Consider the following 19027-nt stretch of genomic DNA (forward strand, 5'->3'; position numbering starts at 1 on the left):
CCAATGCTCGGGGCAAGGGCAGCACATGGAGCCCCGTGGGCCCCCCTACCTAGGAGCTGGACATGCTGCTAGCCGCTTCCGGGGCGCAGCATGGTGTTGGAACTAACCTGCCTTAGCCAGGCAGTACCGCTGACGGGACTTTTAACGGCTCGGACAGTGGTGCTGACTAGAGCCGCCACGACCCAATGCCTTCCATTCCGCGACCCAATACTGGGTCGCGACCCACAGTTTGAAAACCATGTTATCTATAGGGACAGTGAGGGGGAAAATAATTTGAAGAGACTTGACTGGAAGAACGTGCCTACCAAACCTGGCAAAGCACTGAAGCTGTGCAGAGAAACAATTCACCAAAGCAACAACAGAAGAGTCCGAAATACTACAAGACCAGAGACACTGAAAAGAAGCCAACAAAATGTGCCAAAATAGACAATCTACTAAGTCAGAAACCCTCCAAATACAGAGAAGCAAAGTAGGATAAAACAAGCTCTGAGCTGACTCATGAAAGGATTTCAGCAGATGACAAAGGAACAAGTAATACTTTTGGAATTAAATAACCAGAAGCACTGACAAAAAGCACCACGAGTTAAATAAACCAGAAGAATTTATTACAGATCTGACTGGACTGGCTGATTCAAAAAGAAAGGATATAAATACAGGAGAAAAGGCTACCCTGGGACATGTGACAACAGAAGTGGAAGCCCCAAAAGTCAGGCTACATCACTTAAGGAGAGCTCTTTTACCAATCAAGGCAACACTAAGTGGAAAGTCCTGAAAACTGAGGTAAAGGCAGCTAGGAAATGAATGCTGACCAGACAGTATGAGGGAGGACAGAGAGAAGGAGAGGAGAGAATCTTGCTTGCTTGATACCACCATCTTATTTAGGAGAGTCAAAATCTCAGAGTTTAGATAGTTTTGCCCTATCTTACTATGGGAACGTTTCTGCTCTGTTTTATTCATGATATTTGAGGTCCTTCAGAAACACATTATGTGATGTGACTAACATCTTTAACATGTGGTTCATCCTCTCATCATCATCCCCCAGAGGAAAAATTGTGTGGCAATAGTGTGTTCAGTTGTGGTAGTTTTTAAAAAATATATGTATGTTTATTTTAGTTAAGATATGGCCAAAGAAGCATAACTTGCACTTGGAGTGGAAAGTGGTGAGGTTTGTGACAGTTCTCAGTTCCTGTGGGAGTGTGTTCCACAGTCCTGGCTCTGCTCCCACAGCAGCTGTCTCCTGCACAAACAAGCTTTACCCGTTGTGCCTGAGGAGCAGAGCTGTCAACTGCGATCCTTATCTCAGACCTTTAGATGATCTTCTAGATATCCTGAACCCAAGCTATTAAGTGCCTTGAAGGTAAGGATCAAGACCTTGAATTTGACTCTATATTCTATGAGAAGCCACCGTAGAGATGATGACAGGTCTGATGTGCTCACTGTAGCCTGTGTTGCTGAGGAGACACACTGCCACATTCTGCAGTAGCTGAAGTTTCCTAAAGTCTGATGGCTTCATGTCCAGGTATATTTTGTTGCTGGAATCACAGATTCCAAGGACAGAAGGATCCATTGTGATCCTCTATTCTAACTTCCTGTATAACACAGGCCATAAAACTTACCCAAAATCATTCCTAGAGCAGATTTTTCAGAAAAACCATTCAACCTTGATTTAAAAATTGTCATTGACAGAGAGTTCACCACCCCCCTTGGTAAATTGTTCCAATGGCTAATTACCCTCATGGTTAAAAATTTACATCTTACTTCCAGGCTGAATTTGTCTAGTTTCAAACTTCCAGCCATTGGATCATCCAAATAGAAGATGATAAAGGCAACATATAACTGAGGGCCAGCTGAATCTCCATCAGGATAGGACTTAGTCCTTGCCAAACAGAGATGGTAGAAAGTGTTACTCATGGATGCTGCTATGTGAGACTTAATGTCAGCCAGAAATCCAGCAGTAGTTCTAAACTATGGAATGAATTGACCAATTGTGCGTATGTACTTTTAACTAAAAGAAACTGCACTCAAAACTTCCCAAAGTGCTTTCTGCTGCCAATCAGAATCTTCATCTTGATTAGATTCAAGTTCAATCAGCTGTTCTTAATCCATTAGCTGATCTTGTCCAACCACTGTCATGCTAGTAGTATAGACATATGTACTGAAGGAGAGGTAGAAGTTGTGTCTCATCTGCATATTGTTGGCACTTGAATCCATGAACTCTCACCAGTTCGCCTAGATCAGAGAAAATTTATCCTTATGGGACTCCACAAATGAGGGACCTGGTGGCAGAGATGCTACTTCACATCACTATGCTTTGACTTAAACGATTTTAGCACATTCTTATGGATCCTTGCTTCTTTTCTCAGATGGGACAGCAGTATCTCATGATCAGCAGTGCTGAATGCTGCAGAGAGGTCCAGGAGGATCAGAATGGATGTCTGCTCTCCATCCATTCACAGCAGGAGATCATTCATCAGTGCCACTAAAGCTGTTTTGATCCTAGGTCCTGGGCTTGTAAATTGGCCTTTGTCTTCTCTAAGATTGTGCTCAGGAACAGAAGATTTGATACTGGCTGGTAATTAAGCTAAATCTGAAGTATCTAAAGTGGATTTCTTCAATGGATATTCTTCTTGTATATCTGAAGGAGGAAGGAAAGATTCCTTCCTAAATGAGATATTGATTATTTTGGTAAGGAGTAACACCAGTTGCTCACAGGAACATGATACCCAAAAGTGAGAGTTCTGTGTGTAGCACCTTTAAATAAATGTGCACTCTCCAGCCCTCTTTACCCCCAATGAATAAAATTCCAGTTACTTAAATTAACTATAGATATCCATGTGAAACGCGGATTTTGAAAAGAAAAGAGTTCAAGTAAGAGGTGGATCAAGAGACTCTAATCTTACTCAATCCTTAATTGTTAAATATGTCAATTTTCTTTTCTTTACTATATACAAATAAGATTCAGTTATTAACATTTACAATTTCACAAAAAATAAAAGACAAAAGAAGAAAATCATCTATTACCAAAAACTGAGAATTGGGCATTTGTTTCAGTTCAAGATTTTAAACAAAATAAAAAATACAGGAACTGCAGCAGAAAGCCTGATTTGCCTAAAATATAGAAATCAGGCTATAACAGAATATATAAACCCTTCAGGGCTTGACAGGCAAACTGGTTTACAACAGTGTGATAGTCTGTACCCCACATTCATTCCTTTTTCAAGACTATGATAAATTTTGTACAAAGTATGCCTTGTGAGGTATTATTTGAAAACTCAAAATTTGCTGGTCATTATAAAATACGTGTGGCAACATCATATGCAACATTATAAGATTCTACTGTATGATATTACTAATAGCAGGCACAAACCAGTTCCGCAGAAACAAAAGGCAAACTGATGTTTCAATCAGGTGTCAACAAAATGAAATAGACCACTACCTGATTAGGTGGCCATTCTTTGGCAGGAACAAGGGTGAGAGAGAGAAATTTACATCTTGGCAAAGAAATAGCTGGAGGTTCCCATCCCCACAGACTTTCTGTCTCCTGATTCTCAAAAAGGACAAGATATAAAAATGGGGAACAGACACCCCAAATCTCCCTTCATCTTTACTCACGACATCGACAATACTTGAAGAACAAAGTAAATAGCTTTGGACCAGGACGAGAGATCCTGACTGAAAGATTCAGCCAGTAAGTCTTCTAGATGAGAAGAGAAGAGATGAGATGAGAGAGACCCTAGCTTTGAATTCACTTAGCTTATGTAACCCCCAAGGAGATTACCTAGATTCCTGGAGCTCTGTCTGCTGGCAGCTCAGGGAGGGGGAGCCAAGGCAAACTCAGAGTCTGCCCGGCAACCAATAGGGAGTGAGATGCCCCTTCCAGGGAGTTCAGGAAAGGGGAGAAGCCATTTTGGAGTCAGTCCGGAGCCAGCCAGGGCAAGGGCAGGACTGGCTGTGTGGGGAACTGGTGAGTCCCGGGCCTGCATGCAGGGTTCCTCCTGAGAACAGGCCTCTAGGGACCTGAGAGCAGATCCCTCAGCTGGGTTTTTCCTTCCCCACTGATGATTCCCAATTTGTAGCGTTTGCTGGGAAATTTCCCCAGCCAGGCTGAGTTCGCCCTCCAGCTCCTTAGGTGAGACCAGTCACCACATGGTCAGCTCTGCTCTGTCTGCTAGTCCAGGGAAGCTTCCTGATGAGTGTGTGACTGGAGGCTGGGCTAGGAGGCTACAGTTTGGATGTTAGTGTAGTTGTATATCCTACACCTTGAGCCCTGCACCCCCCCTTTGTGGTGAGGGGAAATCCTGGGACCAACGCAGCCTGCTTCCTGCCTGAGGAGGATCCCTGCCAGCAGACAGCAGCCCCTCTGCAGCGACTGAGGAGTCCAGTGTCATCTTCGAACCTGAGGATCATTCATGGAGTTTGTGAATGCACCAACTTTTAGTTAGTTAGTCAGGGAATTTGTTTTGGGGACCCCTACTCCCTGAACTGTGTCCTCAAGCCAGGGAGTAAGGGTTTGAGGATTTTATAACCTGCTGCATATTACACCTGTGGAGGTATTTACCACCTCCTCCCACTTGTGAGTCCTTTGGGCTGTACTGAACCCAGTCAGCCACACTGCTAAACCACTGCAGAGAAGAATTTTGTGGTTATAGATCATCAAGGGCCCCAGCAAAGTACGTGTACCAACGGGACACTAATTTTACATTTGCTACATCAAGTCACGGGTATTTTCAGTGTGGGCACCGGTGACCCTAAAAATAGTGTTTCACCCTTTTATGTCGTATTTGTCTCCTGTTTAATATAATTATAGTGTTGAATATATTTTTGTGTGTTTGTGTTATTTCTTCGAAGTCTCCAACTATCTAGCAAGTGGGGATTACTCTGTAGTTAGAATTTTCCACCCAAGCTGCCCTGGTGACCCTGCCAGGAAGGAGCGAGGGGGGTGCAGGCACCGCCAAATAATTTCATTGAAAAAAAGGAAAGAAGATACACCCTGCTGAGTGGGTGGCAGGATCCGAAAGAACCCAGACTTGTCCATCAAAACATGTAAGCGGATTGGCATTGAAGGAGGTAACCAGGTGGAGAGGGGCACTACACTTATGATGTTAGGTATTAGTTGAGTTTTGCCTTTCATTTCTTTGTAACCAATTCTGACTTTTATGCCTCATTACTTGTAATCACTTAAAATCTATCATTCTGTGGTTGTTAAACTTGTTTTATTGTTTTATCTAGACCAGTGTGCTTGGGCTGAAGTGTTTGGGAAACTTCATTTGAGGTAACAGGGTTTGTGCATATCATTTTCTATTAATAAAATGACCGACTTTATATGAGCTTGTGTTGTCCAGGAGAGGGCTGGGCAGTACAAGATGCACATTTCTGGAAGGGAATCTGGGACTGGTGTTGTTCTGCAGTGTAATTCAAGAGTGGCTCACCATAGCACTCACACAGTATAGCTGGGAGTAATTTACATGCTGGAGGCTGTGCGTGAGCAGTGTAAAAGGCACCCCAGGCTGGAGAATTGAGGGGATATGGCTGTTCAACAGTCCAGATTGCACCCTGGGTAATGCCACAAACAGACACACCCCACTTTGTGTTCTGTGTTGTAGGAATTCACAATCAGTGCACAAATTGTTAGAATATGTATGGGACACTACTAGTAGAATCAGAAAGCCAGTACTAAAATACCACTCTGTTTGCATTCACAACTTAGCTAACTAAATTTATGGGCTTTATGAAGCCAACTGCCCAAAAGGGAATTTGGCTCATGGATAAATATATGATAAAAGCCAGGATAGGATGTTGAAAAGATTTATTTTGCATTGCATTATACTGTTTGGATCTCTTAAGCTCAGCAATACAGCTTTTTGATATGCTAGAACCTGAAACACCCATTAAATAATAGTACTTAGCATTTACATAGAACTTCCTATTTGTAGGTCTCAAGGAAGGACAAGAACCTGTATTTGCAGAATATTAACATGGCTACCAGAAATCTATATAAACCACAAATCCAGAAAAGTGGCTCTCTCATACAGTTCATACAGGTTAGGGTAAAGTATCTGTTCTAGTGTGCTGACCCTTCGCCAAAGTTGCTGAGTGACCATGGGCAAGTCACTTAATTTCTCTGTACTTCACTTTCCTCATCTGTGAATGGAGAAACTGCTACTTACCCATCCTTTTAAGGCAGCTGAGCTCTTCTAATAAAGAGACATTATGCAAATGCAAAGGACTAATACTTTTACGACTCAACTTACAGGAATATGAAGACGTGAGGGATTTAGGGAATTCTTGGAATGAAATTGTGACGGTGTACCCCATAAGGCTTTATGGGGAGGGGGTGCTTATAAATGTATGTATGACATAACTGGAATATGTTTTGTGCTGCCTGTGCCAGGTAACATATCTCCGTAAAGGTTATGGTCTACTATATCTATTCATCCTATTTGTACATATATATATCATTTTCTACTTGAGGTTAAGAATATGGGCTGTATGCCTGCTTGGTTTCTAAGTAAGCTTTGGGAGGCATTTGGTCAGCTTCTTTAGGAAGGAATTCGCCAGGTTAAGTACCTGATCAGGAAACACTTGGGGAACAATGCATCTTGGAATGCTCCAATCCACATAAGAAGTCTTCCTGGAGACATGCAAGATACCATGTGGACAATGGCGTCGGCCTGTAAAGACTGAGTCATGCAGGGGCATGTGACTTGCCCAGGTGTCTCCAAAACTCCATCTTGGAGCTGGACTTTGCATGGGAGGGAGGAGGGGGGTCTCCTCCCACAAGAGAGAGCCTATTTATACCTGGGGGAGACCCCTCCATTTTGTTTTCAGCTGGCTAAAGAAGGAGCCTCTCCACCCCCCCAGGATACTTGAACAGAGGCTACAGGGGTTGTGAGAGATTGCTGGACCCAGGCTAAAGGGAGAGTAGCCTGTAAAAGGGAGCATTCTGGAACTGGTGAGGAACTTATCTGTATTTAGTTTGATTAGGCATAGATTTGCGCATTTTATTTTATTTTGCTTGTGACTTACTTTGTTCTGTCTGTTACTACTTTGAACCACTTAAATCCTACTGTCTGTATTTAATAAAATCACTTTTTATTTAGTAATTTACTCAGAGTATGTATTAATACCTGGGGGAGCAAACAACTGTGCATATCTCTCTATCAGTGTTATAGAGGGCGAACAATTTATGAGTTTGCCCTGCATAAACTTTATGCAGGGTAAAACGGATTTATCTGGGTTTAGACCCCATTGGGAGTTGGGCATCTGAGTGCTAAAGACAAGCACACTCCTGTGAGCTGGTTTCGGGTAAACTTGCAGCTTTGGGACTAGTGATTCAGACCCTGAGTCTTTGTTAGAGCAGACTGGAGTGTCTGGCTCAGCAAAACAGGGTGCTGGAGTCCTGAGCTGGCAGGGAAAACAGAAGCAGGAGTAGTCTTTGTACATTAGGTGGCAGCTCCCAAGGGGGTTTCTGTGATCCAACCCGTCACAGAAATCAAATTAGAATTATTGGATAGTGAGGCACATGTAACACCAGCTTTGTGCTCACTAGAAAGCAAATAAACCTTCTTCACTGTTAATTGGTTAAAAGGTCTTTACACCATCATATGTGTCTATATGAGGGACTTAAGAGGACAGATATAAACATATGAAATTGGCACATATTCCCAGAACAAAAGTTTTAAGACCAAAATGTTATTTATATTAGTAAAGGAATACCATATAACATTAAGCATACTCTTTATGTGCTATGTTTCTCAATAAAAATTAATCCATAGCTCAGTTGTATACTCATCAGGTTTTGTCTGGCAAAAATCCTATTATGTGAACCTTCCTTTATTTGTCCATCTTTTAATATTTGAAGCAACCTACCACATTAAGAGGCAGTAGGAGGCATTTTAAGACACCAATTACCATGGTATCTATGGGGCCAGATATTTATATTCTCCAGTTTATCTGCAGTATCTGTGTTTACTACCAAATGCTCCAAATGAAGAGAAGGAAATACCCATACCTCGTTGTTTTACATGAGAAAATGGTAGCAAATACAGTCAAAAACAGTTTAAAAAAAAAAAAAAAAGCCATTACAAAATTTAGTCCAAAAATTGTCACTCTTCAAAATGTTCGTTTTTTTCAAAATTTCAACCAGCTATATAGCAGCTTTACATTACATGATATATCCTGTGTCTATCATTAAAAGGACAACTTAATCTAGTTTTTTTTTTTAAGAGAATTAAAGATACTACACTTGCTCTTCAGCCCCTATGCTAACTTTTGTGGTTTTAGCTACATATTCCTTTCTCTTTTAAAACAATCTTTTTTCTTCCTCTTCTCTACTGTATGGGAAAGACCCAGACAAAAGGGAAACTGGCTGACTATGCAGGGGAAGAGTTAAAGTGACTATACAAAGAGTGCAGGCAAATGCACAAAGAAAAAAAAAACAAAATAGAGAAAAGTATTTTGTCTCCATTCCTTCAGTTATAATAATCTTATGTATTATAAACAACATCACTAAATAAAACGTTTTCTGGCAGAAGCAATGAAAATATCATGTTACTGACCTGTTGAGGAATAACAGTGTCTCTATAGCTGGGAAGAATTTTCAGAGTGACACTGCCACTAATATTTTTCAGTAGTTCTTGTAGCTCTTTTGGATTGTTTCCAACTTCATGACCATTCACTTCTTTAATGATGTCTCCCACATGCAGAAGACCTTGTCGATCTATCATTCCGCCATGCAAGATTCGTGCTATTACTAGATCATTATTCTCAACCCTAAATGTAACACCCTAAAGGAAGCATTGAGTAACACCATTACTTAGTTTAATATCACTGTTTGAGTTTCACTTTACATTTTGTTTTAACATTTACCTAACAGTTACTACAGAACGTTATCTGAGCTATCCTAGTTATTTCTTATCCAAAGTAAAATGCTGACTTTTTAATAGTGACCACAGCACAAATTGTTAACATACTGACATTATTGCACTGTATTATGCAAACATGCATGGTACAAGTGAAATAAATGCAAATCATATGTACTCCAGACAGGAAGTTGATACGTAAGTGTATACCGGTCAAACCATTTGCTCTTGACTTCACGAAGTTCTGTCATTCCTTATTAGGATCAAATACTAAAAAAAGTTTCTTCATACCACTTATGCTGCCTAATGACAAGGTCATCATTTGTCCTTGAAGAGAAAAGTGTGGGAGAATGGTAATGTATCTTCAGATTTTAGCCTTTCATTATTGCATCTCTTGTCAAACTGATATTGAAAATGTTATAGTGCACATTATAATCAATGGGATTACTCAATATAAAAATTATAAACACCAGTATGAATAAAGAGAAGTAATAAGAACAGTGTAGAAAATTCAAAACATATCAAATATTTCTCTTACTGTTTAGGCGAAAGACAGACACACCTAATTACGTTTACTTACCAGTGGCTCCCCTGCTCGTTTGTGAATACCAAGTATACGAATGGCATCTACTGGTACTACCTGGTTGTTCACTGAAGAATTATTAATTTCTGGGCTAGAAGGAGGGGAATCATAACACTTTGATGCCACAATATCATGGGCTTCCAAGAGTGACTGTAAATGAAGAGTGAATAAAGCATGTTTACTATTAATATCCATGGAAGGCATTGGTTATTAAATGACAATTCAGTACGTAAAGGTTTTGTAGCAACTCATTTAAGTCTAGATTTTGCAGCCCTTATTTCATTTTGAATACAGTAACACTTAAATAGACTTCTTTGGGACATATGACTAAGTATTTACATGACCTCATCACCATACTATCTGAACAAATATGGGACTACTCACATAAGTGCTATTTACTGTAAGCAGTTGTAGTAGACACAGAGTAAATATGGGTTGAATATGACCAGCTGGACTCACACGCATGCACATATGTGCAGACACCCTAAAATATTCTTTTTCTTTGACTAATAAGGAAGTATCTGAGCAGTCACATTAGGTTCCTGGAGGCTCATGAAGTGGTGGAAGTAAAACGAACAATCCCCCACAAAAAAGCTAAAACTTTGCAGAATTATAAGTCCTAGGTTTATAAGAGTTTCTAGTGATTTTGCAAGATGTGTGTGGTTTCTACGTACAAGAACCTGAATAATAGTCCCATTTACAATTTGGGATATATGTAAACTGAGATAACTCCACTTGCTGGAAACAAGTGATTAGAACTTTGAACTAAAGGAGTTCTTCCCAGTCTACATACATGGACACACACACACACAAAATGGAAATCTTATAGTGAATACCTTTAGAAGATAATTTACTTCACAGTTTTAAGGTACACCTCTACCCCGATATAATGCGACCCGATAGAACACAAATTCAGATATAACGCGGTAAAGTAGTGCTCCGGGGGGGGCGGGGCTGCGCACTCCGGCGGCTCAAAGCAAGTTCGATATAACGCGGTAAGATTTTTTGGCTCCCGAGGACAGCGTTATATCGGGGTGGAGGTGTACCTGTCATTAAAAAAAAATCTAATCTTCTAACATTTATGAAAAATCAACATAAATCTAGGTTTGCTGGACAAAGCAAGACCAGACTCTAGGGGACAGATTATAGTGACTTCAGGCCTAAGTGGAAAACGTGGAAACAAGAAGGGTACTCCAACCCACGTCTATACAACCTGGCAATAATTCACTCCGATGAGATGGAAGTACCAGGCCCCCTCATAAAGGGAGCTAAGGGGAGTCTCATTGGTAGAGGCAGGGAGAGGAAATATGGGCCCTTGACAAGTTAGTGGAGTGGGATGGCCCTTAATCCTACCTCGCCTTAAAGTGGGGTAGTGGCAGTTTATTTCACAAAAGGACATCCTGGAGTTCTAGTCACAGGCAAGGCCACTGACAGGCATCACATTAAGTAGCTAGATAGAAAAAGCAGAGTACAAGATACCATGGATGGTGGCTCTGGTAGGGCCACACGCACAGCAGGGGTAGGTAGAGGATAGGATCAGTAGTTAGGCCAGGCTGTACTACTTGAATGCTACAGCTTCCAGAGGCCTACCAGAGCATGGACACAGAAAGCAGAGGCCTTCAAGCAACTCACATGGGATGCTTCAGGAGCCTGTGTGCCACAAACAGGGAAACAGCAAAACAGACATGGCAGAGAAAAAAGGAACTCCGGGTCCAGCTGTGGAAGCAGAAGATAGGGGCTACAGGTTCTTGGGAGCCTCTTGGAGGGCCAGCAAAAATTTGCTTGAACTGCTGCCACCAATTTGCTTGTAATTGAACCTGGCAGTTACAGGAATGGGAGCTATTTTTTTATAGAGGCAATCTTCTGTGGGACAGATCCTGGTCCTCTGCTCAAAACTTGAGTAAGTGGGTTTTTGTGTAGGAATCTCTGCAAAGGGAGAGTCAGAATCCTCATGACACCATGAAGGGTAAATTATGAAAAAATATTCTAATATGCTCTTTAAAAATCAGTTTAACCTAATGTGGTGCCACAAAATGCTCAGATTCCTTAATCATAATCATCTCACAATGTTACTACAGGATAGAGTTAAGGTTATTATTTTTTGTATGATCACAATACCTAGGAGCCCTAGTCCTGGGCCAGTACCCCACTGTGCTAGGCCCTGTACACACAAGAACAAAGACATTTCCTGCCCCAAAGAGTTTAACAATCTAAATGAAAGAAAAGATAACAGAGGGATACAGACAAACCTACAGGAAAGTACAAGGACACAAGGGACATTATTGATCAGCGCAATAAGCTGCAGGCTCAGTACACCAGCAGCATAACCATTGTCAAGTTTTTGTACATAACACCACAGAGAAGGGTCCAAAGGAGGAATCTGAAGGAAAATAATGAGTTAGCTTTGCAGATATTTATGGGGAAAAACTCACAAGCGAAAGGGGCAACATGGGAGAAGATGCTTGTTTGAAAATGTAACAAGTGAGCCGGGGAGGCTAGAGTTGACCTTTCGGTACTGAATGAGAGATGATGGATAAGGTTGTTTGGGTGCCATAACTGTGAATTTCTTACTTTAACATTTTGGATCTCTTAAGTGTTACCTTAACTCTGAATTTCCTGGTTTTGTAGTGCTTGGTTTTGGTAGGACAACAACATCCAGGTTATGTTTTTTCCCTTAAGTTACTGGTACGTACGCTCAACCTTAACTCTGCCGTGACAATTTTTTGTTTGAGAATATGTAGAGGGCATAGCTCATGTCAAGTGCAATTCCTAGACTATTAATGATTTAATAGATAGAAATGTGCAATATCTCTTTCCTGTTTGAGTATCTGGCTAAAAGTCCATAAATATTTATAATAATCAAAACTGATATATATCTAGCCTCAGTGTTGCTATTCTCATTTATCTTTAAGGGAATTACAGACTTAGTTTTGGTTTTATCGGGTTTTTATTATCATTATTATTGCTTTCCACCTCATATGGTTGCGAATTTACCACCCTGTACATACAAAAATTATTAGCTAATATATGCATGCAAAATTGTATTTAAACCATTTCTCTGTTGCTAAATTTTACACTTGGGATGTCCGGTAAAATACTTTACTTTTTGTGCAGCAAGGTATATGCATATACTTAAGAGATTTAACAGCATCCACAATGTAGCATCTGTTGACAGATTGGTCAAAAACAGCCTTTTCTGAAAAAGAATATTCTGTTTAACCTCTATTTTTAAGTAAATTTAAATATTGTGAAAGGTGCCATATTGACAGCACTGGAGAGTGGGTTCCTCTGTTTGCTTAAGAGGTACAGCATGCACTATGACAATACAATGTTCCCCTGCTTACGTGCCTCAACAATGAAGAAGCCACCTTCTAAGAGTTCTCAATATCAGTTCAGTCCTTGGCCTTTGTGTTAGACTCTAAACGAGACTGATTACTGTGGTTGTGGTGATACTGTGGGCACATACCAAATTCCAATAAACAAAGAACAGAAATTCATTTAATCAAACGGCTGTCAAATGGTAGTAATTACAAGTTTAAAATCAATCCCAGATAGTGAGAACCAGACACAAAGGTGAATATTCCTACCTGCAGAGTGTTGTTGTTGCAAAAGGGTAATTTTTGAATCTCAGTAATGAAACCAATTTTTTGGTTTCTCGGTCTCCAGAAGCCTATGAATCTTGACACACCACCACTACAAACAAGGTAGATTCACCATCAGGATATCTCAAGTATTTTTCTCTCTTGGTTATAGCCCAGAAGCAAATAGCTCCCTAAAGACTGATCTGACACAGCTGATAACACATTCCTACACAACTCCTCCCATTCTCAAAAGGGAATGGAAATCATCCACATTTTGCTTCCATTAATCCTTGGATTTTTCCCTTGGATAAATACAAATTCTGAACCATTTGTAATATCTACCAACCAGATAAGTTTGTCCCAGTCAAATTCCTCTTCAGTCTATTCACACAAGTACAAGTCATAGAAGCACTTTTGGAAAAGCAAGTCACCATCTGCAACTGTGAACCAACTTCTCCTTTGAGGAAGGAAATCTACCAGCCCCTTCAAAGCACACCATAATCCAACCAGTATTTAAACCAGGGGTCGGCAACGTTTGGCACGCAACTCGCCAGGGTAAGCACCCTAGCGGGCCGGGACAGTTTATTTACCTGCTGACGCGGCAGGTTCGGCCGATCGCGGCCCCCCACTGGCCGCGGTTCGCCGTCCCGGGCCAATGGGGGCGGCGGGAAGCTGCGGCCAGCACATCCCTCGCCCGCGCCGCTTCCCGCCACCCCCATTGGCCCGGGACGGCGAACCGCGGCCAGTGGGGGGCTGCGATCGGCCGAACCTGCCGCGTCAGCAGGTAAATAAACTGGCCCGGCCCTCTAGGGTGCTTACCCTGGCGAGCCGCATGCCAAATGTTGCCGACCCCTAATTTAAACCATTGGTTGACAAAACCAACCTCTCCCAACTACTGCCCAGTAATTAACCCACCATTCCTGATCAAGCTAACCAAGAAACTCACCAAGGTTCTGCACCAGTTTTATACAGATAAACTTACATTCGCCCAGATCCTTAAGAAACCGTTTTTCTGAGGGATGAGAGAAGACCACAGACTTATGAATAAGGGGTTTCCTACACCTTCTTGTGAATAACCTGCTACTGGCTATTGTCAGAGATAGGATACTGGAATAATGGTGTAGTTAAATGTCTGCCAAACACACCACAGCAGTGGAGAAAGGTAAATCCAAATTTAAGATAAAAATAAGTCCAGAGTAAAAAAAAAAAGTTAGGGAAATCCTTTTAGATCTTGTGTAACCTTGGAAGCATAAAACTGCCTAGTAAAAAAACCCCAAAACCCTGTATGCAAGAGCAACAGTGTGACCAGTTCTAAAAAAACAGAAAGATTCTTTAGCTGACAGTGCAGAACTAAGTTTCCAGGTGAAAGGATGTTAAATCTGTATGTAATATACATCATCCCCCTGAGCATAGCAAATTTGGACCAGGGGAAGAAAGAATGGCAAGTGCTTGGCTAGAGACAGATTTGAGAATATGTCAAGGAATGTATAATATGCTTTGATCAAAATGAATTAGTCAGCATATATACCTAATCCCTCCAAGTGGCCTTTTTTTGTTTTTGTTTTATCTTATTTCTCTTTAACTTTACTCTTGGTGAAAAAAGACTGTGGTGTTTCTTCCAAATTCTTCCTCCTTATTTGGTTGGGGGGAGGTTAAAATTATTTTTTCCACTCCTTCCAGTTAGATCAATATGCATATGTTGATATATTAAGTGGTAACATATTTAAATATTCAAACTGAAAAAAAAATGGTACCTGAAAATGAGGTTCCTTGAGTATACCAACTAATTCTGCAATACTTTCATCTTTGTTTATTAAAGGACTGATGTCTTCAAGAATTTCATTCACTAGTTCCAGGTTGTTGTCACTGACAGCCTCAAGTTTAGAATCTTCCAGTCGCTCATGAGCCTATGAGAGATTAAAAACAAGATTATATTAATGATAGCCAATGAGTTGCAGCAGTACTTTTAATTCATTTAGCCCTGGGATTAATTTTATTTCCTGATTTATCTTTTCATCAAGAAGATTAAAAAGAGCGCCTTATCTAAAGTAAATCTGCTGTTTTGCCTTCACAGCCTCACCGTAGGATTAGCATGCTTAACCACTTGGCCATAGAACCCCCATTTTAAAGCAGGACCGGACTGACGTGTGTGTGTACACGTATCCTCTCAAGCGCTATACAGTAACTCCTCACTTAAAGTCGTCCCGGTTAACATTGTTTCGTTGTTACGTTGCTGATCAATTAGGGAACATGCTCGTTTAAAGTTGTGCAATGCTCCCTTCTAACGTCGTTTGGCAGCCGCCTGCTTTGTCCACTGCTTGCAAGAAGAGCAGCCCGTTGCAGCTAGCTGGTGGGGGCTTGGAACCAGGGTGGACCGGCAGCCCCGCATCAGTTCCCCGCTCCCCTAAGTTCCCTGTGCAGCAGCTGCCCAGCAGGTTAGCAATTGCAGCTGTCCCTCCCCCCACTGCCATGTGCTGCTCCTGCCCTCTGCCTTGGAGCTGCGCCCCGAGACTCCTGCTTGCTGTGTAGGGGGGAGGGGACGAAGAGGGGGGCTAATGTCAGGGTGTCCCCCTCCCCCCTGCTCCTGCACCCCGCTTACCCCATCTTCCATAGAGCAGCGGGGACAGACGACAGGGCTCAGGACGGAGGAGCTTGCTGGCAGCAACTGCGGTCGCAGCAAGCTGATCTAATTAACAAGGCAGTGTACTTAAAGCGGAAATGCGCATCCCTCTCTCTCACACACACACGGTGTGTGTCTCTGTCTGCGATGCTGTCTCCCCTCCCTCCATTCCTGCTGCCTTGTAGAGTGTGAGAGTTAACCATTGAGGGCTCAGCCAATTGCTAGTTCATCATTTAGCAGTAAAGCATTCCATGGGAAATATCCCACCCTTTGACTCTTCCACCTCAACCAAGCTTCACAATCATCATCACTGTGTACCAGTATTAAACTGTTTGCTTAAAACTTATACTGTGTGTGTATATATATAATATATATTCTTTTGTCTGGTGAAAAAAATTCCCTGGAACCTAACCCCCTCATTTACATTAGTTCTTATGGGGAAATTGGATTCGCTTAACATCGTTTCGCTTAAAGTCGCATTTTTCAGGAACACAACTACAATGTTTAGTGACGAGTAAGTGTATTACACAACAGTCTAATAGCCCACCATCTCTGAACAATCTCTCAGTTCCTCTCTACCTCTAGAAGTGCTACAAGGGTTGGGCTCTGAAACAGAGAGGAAGAGGGAGGATCAATGTCGCTTTATGAAGGCAATACAGTTAGAGAACAAGAGTTTACCTTGGTAACTCTCTTTTTCTTGATCCTGGACATTTCTGTCACAGAGTCCCATTCTAAGAGACTAGTTAGCAGTAGGGTGACCAGGTGGCAAGTATGAAAAATCAGAACTCTCTTTTTCGGGAGTAGGGGGTATAGTGCCTATATAAGACAAAGTCCCTAATATCGGGACGTCTGGTCACCGTAGTTAGCAGTGACCTCCTTGAAAAGAAGGTCCAAGGAGCCCTGCTAATTATACGATTGAAGCATTGTCTTTCTGAAACCAGCATCTGCTCTTGACGCAGTGTCAAGAGAACAGCAATTTGAGAACGTGTGAACCAAGCCCACACAGCAGTCCTACAGATTTCTAACAGGGTAACATTGCTAGCCCTTCATTAGAGAAGAGATGCGTCATAGAGGCTGCCATTTCCTCACAGAGCAAACCCTGAGGCATTCAGACATGGGAACACCAACGACTTCATACATGACTGGATGTAGCACCTCATCCACTTAATCTCTGTGCAGAGATTTTTAGGGGTTTTTCTCCCACCCCCCCACCCCCCCGTAATGACTGGGCTACATAGTCTGACTTTCCTCTAAATACATTATACTCCATTTAGTCGAAACCTTATTATCCTCATTATCTGAATCCCTTCCTTGTCCCCCAGCTGCAGAGGGCCTGAATCTATGCTGGGGGCCAAGAAAGGGATTTGGATAATGCGGAGATTCCGATACTAGAGCAAAGACCCCTGGCCAGGAGGACAACGACAACACACCTTGATCACAGGGGAGGTCACCATGATGCGGAATGGCTCCTGCAGCAGCACAGGGAGCCCTGTGCAGCTCTGCTGTCACGGGAATGGGTGAACTGGTGCTATGACAGTGGAGCTGCAGAAGGCTCTCTGCGCTGCTGCAAAGCCAGTGACACCTGACCCCTGCAGGCGCAAGGTGTAGGCAGAAGGCTGCACTCCTGATGGGGAAAAGCGGAGACCCCCTCCACCCTCCGGCTAGGACTGTGAGGAAAAGCCACCCCAAGACACCAGGGAGGCCACCCCACTGCTGAACAGCTCCTGCCCTCTCCATTATCCGAACTCCCGATTATCTGAATAAAATCTGTGTCCTCCATGCTATTTGGGTAATCAGGTGTATACTGTAATAACTAAGAGCTCTTAACCATCTCAACCTCGCTTCCCCACAGCAGATATTGGGCTCTGGGGGAAAAAACACAGGCAGTGAAACTGACTTATTGAGATGAAATATAATTTTGGTCAGAAACTTGGGGTGCAGCCTAAGGACACCTTCTTTGTGGACTATGATATAAGAACTGCTGGCTCTCACTGGCAGCTATGTAAATATAAACAGTTGCCAAGAATTGCTTAGTGATACCAGAGATAGGACAAAGTCCAAGACAATTGGAATCAGACAACCACCATGTCAAAGCATCTGCCTTGAGCAATTTTAAGCCAGTTCTAACTTTGGCACCCCCTACAAGGCTGCTTTCTGATCTCTAACTGACTGACTAGACCACCTCAGACAAGTAAAGTTATCTTGTTTTGAAAATCAACAGCTATGAAGGGACATGAAGTCTGCACAAACTGCTCTGCTGAGACAAGAAATCCGGACTCAAGAGAAAGAGTGAAAGGATGATCTCATGGACAGAACAATATGCTCTGAGAACTGGGTCTGTCAGTTCCATGTTGGCTTTTTCCTGCCAAATCTTCCACACTACCCTGGCAATGAGAGGAAGTGGAGAAAAAGCATTTTTTCATAAAAGGCCCCTTTCCCCCACAAATATAAGAGAAAGGTGTCTATAACCACACTGTGGATTACTGCTCAATCTAATGCAGAACCTGAGACACACATCTCTACAACCTAGGATTCAGGAAGGCCAATCACAATAAAGGCTGAGCAGATCAGATTGGTGAAGTCCTGTCTTCTCCTCTGTGCTGAACAACCTCTAACCTAAAGACCTTAGGAAAATGCTTTTTCCAGCTCCATTCAGAGTGATTGGATCCTAAGATTTATAAAGACATTTAGCTTATGTTGTCATTCTTTAATGATAACCCAGAGGACAACTTTGAAGTCCAGTGATGCGATATCAGGCTTTGACACTGAGGTAGGCTTAATAAACTACACTTTCAGTGCCTTTTTAGGGGAAGATAACAGGCTCATGAGCTTCCAGATCCCCTTGTAAAGGCAAGTTCTAAAGAAAAGTCTGTTGGGCCTCTTCATCCCTTTTCTGAAAAGACTTACAGATGTGCTGCCCTAGACAGAGTCCTTCTCTAAACTTAGCAGATACTTACTGTGCTCATCAGAAGCTGGGAATTTTGTGGTACAATCCAGATTTCATTATTTGTTAACAGGGTGGAGCTCAAGACAATCAAAAAACAGGGGGGAAATTCCCAATGAAACCAACAAAAAATAAGATGCTCAACACCATAGACTATCAGGGTTGGAAGGGACCTCAGGAGGTCATCTAGTCCAACCCCCTGCTCAAAGCAGGACCAATCCCCAGACAGATTTTTGCCCCAGATCCCTAAATGGCCCCCTCAAGGATTGAACTCAAAACCCTGGGTTTAGCAGGCCAATGCTCAAACCACTGAGCTATCCCTCCCCTGTCAATAATTTTAACAAACAGAAGTCAGCAAAAGGATTGATTCATGATCACTGGTTGGTAGAGAGAGAACTGAGACACCCTTACAGGGAGCGAACAATATATACCTCAATA

General features: G+C 42.2%; 1 protein-coding gene across 1 annotated transcript in view; it reads right to left on the reverse strand.

The window, feature by feature from the left end:
- Nucleotides 1–19027, reverse strand: part of PALS2 (protein associated with LIN7 2, MAGUK p55 family member) — a 65529-nt gene that overhangs the window by 30225 nt on the left and 16277 nt on the right. The window contains exons 2-4 of the mRNA XM_065398911.1: nt 14780–14932; nt 9442–9594; nt 8559–8786 (exon numbers count right to left, since the gene is read on the reverse strand). Of these exons, the coding sequence (XP_065254983.1) occupies nt 8559–8786; nt 9442–9594; nt 14780–14932 (534 nt within the window). The remainder of the gene's footprint in view (nt 1–8558; nt 8787–9441; nt 9595–14779; nt 14933–19027) is intronic.

Source organism: Emys orbicularis, chromosome 2 (genome assembly GCF_028017835.1).
Source record: "Emys orbicularis isolate rEmyOrb1 chromosome 2, rEmyOrb1.hap1, whole genome shotgun sequence".
NCBI lineage: Eukaryota > Metazoa > Chordata > Testudines > Emydidae > Emys > Emys orbicularis.